At 35.5% G+C, this 11,921-nt stretch overlaps 1 protein-coding gene across 3 annotated transcripts in view; it reads left to right on the top strand.

The window, feature by feature from the left end:
- The window catches only part of Sntg1 (syntrophin gamma 1), a 348,433-nt gene that overhangs the window by 250,376 nt on the left and 86,136 nt on the right, over nt 1-11,921 (top strand). For all 3 annotated transcript variants that reach the window (XM_050163780.1, XM_050163772.1, XM_050163789.1), the window contains 3 exons: nt 3,545-3,647; nt 4,349-4,431; nt 11,156-11,286. In XM_050163780.1, the coding sequence (XP_050019737.1) occupies nt 3,545-3,647; nt 4,349-4,431; nt 11,156-11,286 (317 nt within the window). The remainder of the gene's footprint in view (nt 1-3,544; nt 3,648-4,348; nt 4,432-11,155; nt 11,287-11,921) is intronic.

Genomic DNA, 11,921 nt, shown 5'->3' with positions numbered 1-11,921 from the left:
CTAACCCTTACAGGCTAATTCTCGCACCTGGACTAGCCCATTTCTAATGATGTGTGTAAGCACCCCAAGGTGCGCTTACCGGGAAGATTCTAGCCTACATCCATCCAGGATTGGAGGAGCTTCATTGCGTGCATCTGCCTGGGAGAGCTGAGCATGGCGTCTCTGCTCCAGCAGAGCTGTCGGGGGTCTCTCCGGGAGCAGAGCAGAGTCTGACCTCACTTCCTCTTCCGCCCAGAATTCTATTCTGTTTACTCCTCCCATCTATGTTCTAAGCTGAGGCCAAGCAGTTGGTTTATTATAACTTAACCAATGAAATCAACAGATTGATATATGTCACTCCCACATCAACATACTAGCTAAAAGATATTGAAAAATATGTTATTCAAAGAAGAGTAGTCAAAAAATAAATCAGAGAGAAAACTTTTAATATTCTAATCCTTTTTAATTTTAAGAATTCCTAGAAAATTGAAACAAATTATCAGAACTTTTGAGATACAATAAAAATGGTCTTAGGACCACAGGTTATAGCTTTGGGTGCAAACACTAAGCAATCAGACTTTGTAAGAATCTAATAATGCCCTTCAATATATTAGGAAAATAGGAATAAACACAGTTGAAATAACAGAGATCACAGAAAAATTCATGAAATTAATGCAATGTAGTCTATCGGAATACAAAAAATCAATTAAATGAGTTGGTCCTTTGAAAGTAAATACAGTTGAAAATTGCTAGGCTAAATCAGAAAGAGAAAGTGAAAAATCAATTTCTATGATGAACATCAACGCAAAAATTATTGAAGAACTTTCAAATCGAACACACACTTTTGGCCACGATAAACATTGATGATGTATTAGTTACTTATCACTTGTTGCAACAAAATACATGAGAAAAGTGTCTTGGGGAAACTAATTTAGATTTCCAGTCTCATAGCTTATGTTCATCATGGAAAGGGAGAAGGTGTGGCTGTCCCCATTGAATCCACCTCCTGTCAATAACTTGAAAAGTTGAGACACACAGTAGCCTCTCAGGTACTCTAACACTGACACACATTGATATATCTGTAGAACCTTGGAAGAAGACATTGTTACACCTCAGAGTGTTTTGCTTTTTATCCCTGCAAAACCAGTACCACATGAGTGATGCAGCCAAGTTCTAATGCTAACTCATGATGGAGGCTGGATCAAATTTTAATCTGTTTCTGGCTGTCAATTCTGAGAAAATACTTCCTAGTGATTTGTTTGGAGAGGTTGGAAGGCTGTCAGTGGTTTCTCAAATTAAACACTCTTCTGTCAAATTGACTTGCATTTTCAGAAGATTAAGTTGATTGATGGGGTCTTCTTGCCCTCAATACCTTTCCTCTGGTATTGTTGAAGTTATCCACTTTTCTTTAATGGTGTTAATCTATTTAAGTATCACAGCTATTTTCACAAAACTAGCCTTTTTGTAAACTTTAAGCTACCTCAAGACAATTCATTTCTCCCTTTTGAATTCAGATGCCTATTTTTTAACTCAGTGTATTGTTCTGAATTAGCACCTCCATTAAAAAATTGACTAGAGTAATTATCATTAATAGATATATTTTCATAAGCCTGGAGAATTCTGACTCTGTCTTTCTTCATTTAGGATGATAGTGTTCACAGTTTTTTTTTAAATTACATGTATCAACTCCAGAAAGTCTGATTCTGTTCATATTCAGTGTTTATTACACATGTGTACTTAATTTTGTAAACTCTTTATATTCTGGGTCAACTTAACTTTTCAATATGATTAATTACATAAATTCAGTTCTTAATGCTAAATAGTGCTGCATTCTTAGATTGAACTCCACCTGATCAAGAGGTAGTATCTTTACATATTTTGGCATTTTATTTATTTAAGCACATTTAAGAATGGTTCACACGTGTGCATGCTGTCTGCCACTGAAGCTCTTCTCCCTGGTGATTCAGTTTTCCTAATTCTCTAGCAAGGCTCTCTTCTTTACTCTAAAAAATATTCTACTCATGCCATTATACCTTTCTGTTATATTGATTCTGTTTTAATAATTTTATGATTTGATATTTCTTTGCTGAGTGTTTATACCATTTCAATTAAATTTATACAAATGTAAGTTTTTGTCAGATATTCTAAAGGTAATTTTATTGTCCTTCTCATACCATTCTAAAAGGCAGTTTCCCTTGTCATGAACTGGTTAAGTTCTCTTTCAACTGTTATTGTTTTGCTTTAAATAATTTTTACTTAATCTTCGCTAACTTTTTAGAATTGTGTTAGATAATTGTTAAAGAAGATCCTATGTTAGTTTCCTATTTTTTTTAAGTTTGGAATTAACTGTTAATTCACAGGTCTGGCTATGGATTCTTTTAGACTATGTAGTAAAGAGTCTACTTGCAACGTTTTGTTCTGGTTGACTGATCTTTTTCTCACAGGAAAGCCAACCGGTTTCTGCTTTTTTAGCCTGAAGAGATGAGAGAGCTTTCCAGATCAGCGTCCTGGTGTCACTAATTAGGGAAGGGTTGTTTTAGCTGGAGATTTCCCTTCAGTCAGCCCTTGCACCGAGGGAGGGGGCAAGTTGATGTTGATGGTGAACCTTATTTACCATCCTAGGTTTTTTCTTCAGGGTGGGTTTTCTGGAATTTCAGGATGAGAAACTCTGACCTCTGTTCTGGTTGCACAGTCTCTCTGTGTTTGTGAAAGAGGATTTAGGGAACACCATGAAATCCCCAACATGAAAGAGATTGTCTGTTGATGAGCAATGAATGTTTTTGTGTTTATTTTAACTACTTCTTCATTAAAGATTCCTAGATCTATCTGTGGTGCACATCAAAATTGATAATCGTACCCATATTTGTGAGATTTGCTACAACTACCTTGTCACTTACACATCTCTGACTCAGCCTTTCATTCTTTTCTTATGTTGATTTTCCATTGATTACTTTTTATTGCATAGATTTTTAGGCTAATCACAACTGTTTCAGCTGAGAAAACTTGACCTACTTCTTCTATAATTTCAAATGCTGAAAATTACTGATGATCCCAAATGCTTTTGCTTTCTCGGATTTTCAGGAAAAAGAAAAGCTTTAGTAAAATTTCGAGGAAGGGTTTTTATAAGTTGATGAAGCTTTACAAAAATTCTCTGGTCTATACCAGCAATATCATTTTCCTTTTACCATCAAAGATAACTCAGTTTTACACTATAAAAGAGATACCAAATAAATAGCAAGGAAATTAACAGATATACTGGCTCCAAAATTACTCAATGTCTGCAATTCCGTATACCCTATGATCTCATCTCTAACACTGCCTAATTTAAACTTGACTCAACAGGTGCTCCGTGGATGTGACTGAGAGATTTGCAGTACAGCTTATAACCACTGCAGCAAAAGGACGTGTGGGGTCTATGACAGCATTCTTGGGGGAAATTATCCTTTTATCTTTCACGGTGTTTCTAGTAACAAGGGAAAAACAATCAGTATTGCCCAGGACTGATAATTACAAGAAATTGTGTAACTAAGAATGGCTACATTCTTTTCATCTTTTCTGTTTGCAGGTCCAGGTTCTCCGGAACGCTGGGGAGGAAGTGACGCTGACGGTGTCATTTTTAAAAAGGGCACCTGCTTTCCTCAAGCTCCCCCTGAATGAAGACTGCGCCTGTAAGCATTTGTATGTAGAGTGGAATGAGGAATCCCAGCACTACCTTTGCTCTCTTCCCCCTCTTCTTTCTGACCAGTAGCTGGCATTTTTTTTTTCATAGAGTACAATGTGATATATTAATACATGGACATGCACATTGCATGTAGTCACCAAATCATGCGGAATTAGCTTCTCTTGCAAGACAAGAGTTTATAATTTCTGTATGTTGAAAATATTCACACCTCTGCTTTCTGGTAATAATGAAATTACCCACACTGCTATCCCCTGCATTTTCATTACACCCAGCATTTTACTGTGCTCTATCTGATTCTTAGCGTTCTTATTTCTTTGGAATAAATGCATTTTCAGAACATTTTTACATTATTTAAAACAATTTTTTCTTTTTGGTGAGGTTTTCCTTTCTCTCCCTCTTGCCCTCTCTCCCTCTATCCCTCTCTCTCCTGCTATTCCTTTCTCTCTCTCTCTCTCTCTCTCTCTCTCTCTCTCTCTCTCACACACACACACACACACACACACACACACACACACACACACACACACCTATGGTCGGTCACTTGCCAAGTTCTGGCATTGGTGTAAGTCAAATTTCTTTGTGTTTTATTTCCCAATTTTATATTATCATCGAAAATAATTATACACGGTCATTTTGGAACAGCATGACATTGTAACGTGTAAGATGTTATGTTTTTGTCTTTTGCAGGTGCTCCAAGTGACCAAAGCAGTGGTACCTCTTCTCCTCTTTGTGACAGTGGCTTGCATCTCAACTACCATCCAAACAACACAGTAAGACAGCTGGATACAGTTGAAACTAATAAGGATGGCCTAAGAGCAGAATATACCTGTATTTGTGGTTTGTAAACACCATTATTTTTTTCTGAAAAAGCTGTACATCTTGGTGATGTCACTAAGATTTAAGTGATAAGATGAGCCAGAAGGAAAAACAAACAGCCAGGTTTTTTGGCGTATGACATTTTTTAAATCAGGTGTGCCTTATTAATCCTCTGGAAGTGCTGGAGACTTGACTAGGACAAGAAGAGTAATAGAATCATATATTAGTTCAGAGATTTGCATGCCATATAGAGTTTCTGGAACTACATGATTTGACAGGATTTTTGACTTTTATTTTGATACCAGTTAGGTAAATATTTCCATCATTTGTTATTTTTTATGATCTTTAACCATATCATGAAACTACTACAAATAGAGAAAATTTTAGCATATAAATTATGATAAGGAACATCGAATATCAAACTGTGCGTTCAATAAAACATGCACTAGCACTCTAGTTTTATTGAATTTAATTAAATTTTTAGTGGTGAATTTTCCACATTTGTTTTTGAATAAATTAGCTATCTTTATTAAATACTTCTGAAATTTCTTATTTTAGTACTCAAAACACGTTATAAAGAAAAGAAAGCTAGTCACTCTGATTATATGTAGACTTAAATATGAACTAGCCTTGCCGACCTTCAGTACATATTAATTTTTCTGATCTCCAAGAAAGCACTATTCATCCAATATTAAAAACGTTCATTTAATTAAGGAATTTTATTTCAAAAGCAGCTTCTGAAAATTTGCAAGTCCAAACAAATTTTGTTGTTTCTGATTACACGGACCTTATTCCATAGCTAGATGACATAGGTTTTCCAGGTTAATTATCATATTTATTTATTCATTTATTTTGTAATGAGAAACATTTTTATAACTTGTAATATAGCATGAAAGAAAATATTTTCCAGTTTTTTTATCACTATATATTATTTGTCAACAATAAGGAGTTTCATTATAATGTTTTCTTACATGTATATGACCTTCCATGGTCACACACACACACATACACACACACGTATCTCTATCTATCTATCTATCTATCTATCTATCTATCTATCTATCTATCTATCTATCTATCATCTATCTATCTATCATCATCTATCTATCTGGGACTCTATAACATTTTATTATCCTGTTCTCCACTGATTTTTATTATTATATATTTATAATCTTCTATCTTTTTTCCTTTCCCACCCCAGATGCCATATATGAGAAAAAAATATACTTTTCATGTTGTGTGAGACCAGATAAAGCACAAACTACTGATCTTCTAATGTTACCAGGATCTGAGTGATTTAAAACTCTAATTTTCAAGTGAGCAAAAAATTACACATACAGAAGCAGTGATCCGATCAATACAAATGACAAATGTCTTGCGTTGTCCAATCAACGTGTGTGTGTGTGTCTGTCTGTCTGTCTTTCTGTCTGTCTGTGTTACTTGGTTGGATCCAGGGCTTCTTTACGTTAGGCAAGTAATAAGTGATATTACACTGAGTTTCCCTGGCCCCATTTGTTAACACACACACACACACACACACATACATGCACACACGTGCACACATGCACACACACATTTATAAATTGTTGCTCACCATTGTTTCCTTGGTGCCCATTATCCTCAATTACTGTGCTTATGCTGGTGATGTGAACAGCTGTGTCCTTTCATAGCCGATCGCTCCTTTCAAGTGTTTCCCTGAGAGTCACAGGCCCCTGAAGTGAGTTCAGGTATTCTGTGTGATTTGAGTAGAAGAAGGAACAAGGATGGCCTTCTCTAGATGATCAGCAGAGGAGATGGAACAAATATTTTGACAAGATGTTGGCTATAAAGCCTACGCTTCCTCCAGTCTTCCAGGTTTCCTCTGAGATTCCCCATTAGTCATGTTCAGAAGACAGAAAACCCACCTCATCTGCTTCAGCCCTGAAGAAAGGTGTTTGTTCATGTTCTTAATGTAGATTTTGTCTGAAGTCCTTTATCTCCTCTGCAGTAATGGGAAGCAGAGAAGTCAGGATGAAAGGCTTAAGAGAAGGAATCATTATGGTTTGTTTGCTACTCATTGCATTGTTTTATATAGAAATAGCACTATCATTCTTTAGAAACCTGTAATTAGGACATAGCAATTACATAATAATAATTACATATTATTACTAAATCTGCAGCCTCACTATTTTCATCATAGACAGTTGTATAGAATTCTGAATACAACATGACATATACATTCCATGCTACCATAAGTTCATTCATAATGTATTATTATTTTTATCATTAATGTTGAAATATATTGTTACACTGACAGATGTATTTTAGTGTAATGAAAGTCTATAATGGTGATATAAAGAAGAATCAACGTACAAATTCAAGCAAAACATATTATAATGAGGAAATATTGGTGTATTTCCATCAAATGAAGTCTTGCTGAAATCTATAGAGCCACTTAATGGGGTATTACAGGAAGTACTTAACTGTGGTTTCTGGCCTCTGAAATGTTAAACACCTTTAATAGAAAGAACGAAAGAACTAGGGAGGTGTTAAGACTCTGAACATGGATGTAGTTGAGATCTGAAAGCTGGAAGACTATAAAGCGAAGGTGGCTCTGCTCCTCTTCGTGCGTCTGCTGGTTCTGTCTTCTGACCTGAGGACAGTTGTCCAAACCAATTTCCCTTCCATGCTCTGGATAAGCTTCAATACAAGAGGAGAGACTAGAAACTCTCCCTACTCTCAGACTTACAATTATCTTCACTATTGTTTAATAACACAGAAATTGTATGGAACTGCATTTTGAACACCTATGATTTTTTGTTTTTGTTTTTTTTTTTTCAAAACAGGGTTTCTCTGTGTTACAGTCCTAGCTGCCATGGGATTAGCTCTTGTAGACCAGGTTAGCCTTGAACTCACAAAGATCCTTTTACATCTGCTTCCCAAGTGCCACCACTACCCAGACCCAATATCTATGATTTTTAATCAAATTTTGAGTAATCGGATATTGTTTTGCTGAACTATGATTTTAGAAAAGCACTTTAAAAATCAGGAGAAATCAAGCCTGAAATATAAAATTTCGGTTTTTAATGACTACTCCTACATGGACAAAATGTCACTGATTTCAAGTACACAAATATCCTTTCTATTGCTGAAGCTGAGTTGCCCGAGCCAAATCCTGTTCCTTATTATTTTTTTTTTCTGGAGGTGAAGTTAAGAAATTCCGTCCTAATCAATGGAAAATGACACTTACTCAGATATTCAGATAATACACTTTGAAAACACATTCCTTATCTTCACACCTAGAGTCTGCTTTCTGTGCCAACTTATTTTATAAAATATTCCGACTGGCATTTTATTCCACGTGCAATTCTTTTTTTGGCAATTTTGTTGTATTTCAAAGCCATCGTGTGATGTGTATTAAATATTAGAGAATATTCTGTTGTAAAGCATGAAGTATGAAAATGCTACATCTTCCATACCCCTGGTTAATATTTGAAAAAAAAAAAACCAATATTCTTGACATTGTTGAGTAAGTCTGAGAAATACACATCTCAAAACCATTTAATTATTGTTGTAGGCCACAATGTATGTTACCATAAATAACTGTTTGCAAAAGAAGCCTTGAAATCTGTATCTTATCTTCATAATCAAAATAAGAATTATTTTTAATGGTGTTAAATATTCAGCTGTGAATATGATTTGTAGTAGCATCTATATCAGGCTAAATTATTCTAAAAGTTGAAGTTGGGCATATTTTATAGATTTTCAAAGAAGTATAAAATGAAAAAAATGACCTTTTACATTTTAATTTATGAAGGTATTAAATGCAATGAAAATATATTTTCAGATCTATTACTCCTAATAGTGTTATGTAAATATCATGCCCACTTATGGCTGTCGTTGTCCTTGATTTCACATTGCCCCAATCCTTTAATATTCTTTCATACATTCTCTTATGTATTCATAGAAAATGATAACCAAATGGAGGAATTCATATTCACAGACTATGAAAAATCACTGTTAATAATATACTAAATAAATTTCTAATATGTCAAATAACCAACAAAAAATCTCAACTATTCTTTCAATTATTTCATATCTGCTTATAAGTGTGAGATGTGTTGTGATAGGTGTTTTTACTGTGGAATCAAAGAGGAGTTAGTTGTAATGAATCAATCATCCCTGGCTGTCACAGGCTGGATGACTTAGCAAATGAATTTCTTATAGATGCCCATCTACATAGATGAGTGATTGACTACCATGACATACCACATAAATAATCACTCCCATTACTTGCCTCAGCAACCCTGAAATCTGGCAGGAGGACAGCAGATGGAAGGTCCTGATTAATTGGGAAGCTTTGTTTATCTGCCTAGACTATGCTTCAAAGTATGGAGGCTGCCCCATGTTTCTCCTTTAAATAAAATGATTCATTGCTGCTGCTGAACATAGTTTTGTATTCACTCAGTAGCATGAGCATATCTTTATCTTGAAAAAACATTACAAAGTACTTAATGAACCAGAGATAATAGTATAGATGATAATAACAAGCAGCACGTGAGCAGTATTATTGCTTTTCCTATAAACCTCATAAATAGCTTGGCCACTTACTGATTTTTTTTAGATAAAATATAATTGCATAGTTTTTCCTCTTCCCTTTACTCACTCTAATCTTTCCCATGTCAACCCTAGCCCCCTCTCAAATTCATAGTTTTTTTCCTATGTTACACAAACACAGAGAGACAGACAGACAGACAGACACACACACAGAAAGACACAAAGAGAGACAGAAAAAAAAGCATAAATGTATATATTCAGTCTCATGAGTATGTTTAGTGTTACATGTATGACTATAATTTCAGGGCTGACCACTGGATACTAGCAAACCAAATAAGTAGCTCATCCCTAGGGCATATTAAGTATCCCACTTTCAGAATTTCTTAGTTCTATCTACTTCTTTTTCTGTGATTGGGTACTGGAAGATATTCCTCTTTGACATTAGCATATCTCTTGGTACTGTCATGGTTCAGGTCATGACTAGGCAGCTATATTCCCAATCTCATTAGTGAAGGCTTCATATCATTTCTAGAAGACACAATATCAGATTCCCAGATATTTTTGCTCTTGCAAGCTTACCCCATCTTCTTAGACGGACTTCAATCCTTAGGTGGAAGAGTTGTATTCACTGGAATTGGGCATCCCAAGATTATGTTTTGTCTATATTTGGGGCAGTTGTTGTTGTCTGTAGTAAATTTTCCTGCAAGAAGATTCTTTGAAAAGATAGAGAGTGGCGCTTGCTTATGAGTATAAGGAGACGCAGTTAGAATGCAGCTAAGAATTGTGCTCATTTAACGCAGTGAAAACATTATGTTCTCCTCTTAGATCCATGGCCTTACTAGTTCCAAGTTTTGGCTAGATTTCAAGTACTAGGTGTGATTTTCTTCTAATTGGACCTTAAATTCTATTAGGCAGCTTATGATTATAATCAAGATGTGAGTTCCACAATTGCACCCTTAGGGGTAGCTTTCCATTCTGTTCATTATTGTAGTTAGTAGGTGCCACAGCTGTATCTGAGTGACTATTATTTGCTTTCCTTCATTGAAAGCTTATTGCCACGATTTGAATTGTTAATATGGGGGTGCCAAGTGAATTATAAAACAATACAGACTGCTGTTGTTTCCCCTCCTTGCCTTCCGGAGATTAAATATAAGTCCTTCTTACTGAAGACACCGTGCCCCTCTGAAAGAAGACTTCAAAGACATGAACTGTATCTGATCGGAAAACATCCTTTCCTTTCTGAGTTCTATATTTAATGATACCAGAAAGGTCTATTGGTCACACAGTATCAAGCGGTCCTTCCTGAGAACATATGCACTCTAGAAAGATTACATGAACTGAGCAGATTGCATGTATGTATTTAAGAATACAAAAACACAAAGTAATAAAGAAAAAGATGGCATGAGTGGAATGAGACAAAGATGAGGAGTACACTGGAGACTTTGAAGGGAATTAAGGAAAAGTGAAAATTATATAAATATAATCTCGAAAATTAATAAAAAGGTATTTTAAAAATCCCCCAGCAAACCAGTTATAATATTGAACACATATAATATTAAAGGAATAATTATATCCTTGATATGACATGTAAGTGACGTAAAAGGACCTAAACTTTTTGAAACCAAATGAAAACAGTGTTCAAGACTTCCTAGAGCAGGGTGTTATGGATTCACTTGCAGGAGTGTTCATTCATTCAGAAATATTTTCGAGATTCATAATGAATATGTTCAGTGTGTGTTTACACATTGGCGTTTAAAAGATATTTTTAAATATGACGATGTTTGGACACTTGCAGGCACTCAAAACTCTTGGCCAATTGAACAATTCATCTTCCAAGAGGTTTTGTTGCTTCCCCGTGGTAGTAACTTTTCCAGTTTCTTCCATTCTTGACCAGATTCCACTCTGTCACAGTTTCATGTTTTCTCCTTCTTCCATAATTTTCAGGTATTTTCTTGGTCTTTCCTAGCCTTCTTACAGAGCTCTGTTAACAATGACATTTTGAAGTAGAATTCTGGGCCCAAGAGTGGGGGATTACTTAGGCTTATCAAACTATTGAAAACAATTGAAAAAATTAACGTCCCCCAGTGATAAGTCTGGGAACCCATGGAAGCACAGACCTTCTGAACATGTCACTCTTTTCAGGATACACTTTCCTGCTCTTCGTGGCCCACATCTCCAGGCCTGCGGTGGGAGAAGCGGTGGTGTGACCTCAGGCTCATTCCTCTACTGCATGCCCGCTTCTCTCAGTACCTGCCCGGGACTGACCTGAGTCGGTGAGTCTGTTTAGAGGTTCTAATCTCTGATTGAAAAGGGTCACTGCTCAAACTTTCAGCATAATGTGCCATGTCATTCTTATTTTAGCATGTTTCTCGAAGTACAAGAGAGTTGTACAGGAATCCTCTCCCATTGTAGACCATGGTAAATATTGAACCCAAGGCAGTGGAAGCCCTGTTTCTGTCATAAATAATTGCAGTGGATCTGATATATAATATAATATATATATAACTATAATTTATTGAGCTTAATATTTCTCGAGTTAATTTTAATAAGCTGTTTTATATTCAAAATACTCATATTGCTCATACATTTATCTTTTTGAGTGATGCTAGGAATCGAACCGCGGGTATTGAGTAACACCTGAGACCTTTGACGTTAATTATCTACCATCCTCATGTTAACCGTTTTGCAAATTAGTATATATGAGTTTGCTTTTCATCTTTTTTATCATGCTCAGTATTGCTCAGGATGTGGAATGAATTGTTTTTCAATAGCAGATTTGTGGGTTGTGTCCATCCCTTCTTTCCATAGAATTTAAATGAAAAGTTTCTGCATCTTTTTTCTTGATTTTTTCTTGTTGTTGTTCTGCTTCCTGAGTCCCTTGGTTTGATATTGTGCCTGATGCTTATTA

This window comes from Alexandromys fortis, unplaced genomic scaffold (genome assembly GCF_014885135.2).
Source record: "Alexandromys fortis isolate MF-2015 unplaced genomic scaffold, M_Fortis_MF-2015_v1.1 scaffold_18, whole genome shotgun sequence".
Classification (NCBI taxonomy): domain Eukaryota; kingdom Metazoa; phylum Chordata; class Mammalia; order Rodentia; family Cricetidae; genus Alexandromys; species Alexandromys fortis.
Note: the sequence above shows the minus strand (reverse complement) of the source record. Positions and strands in the feature narration are given on the sequence as shown.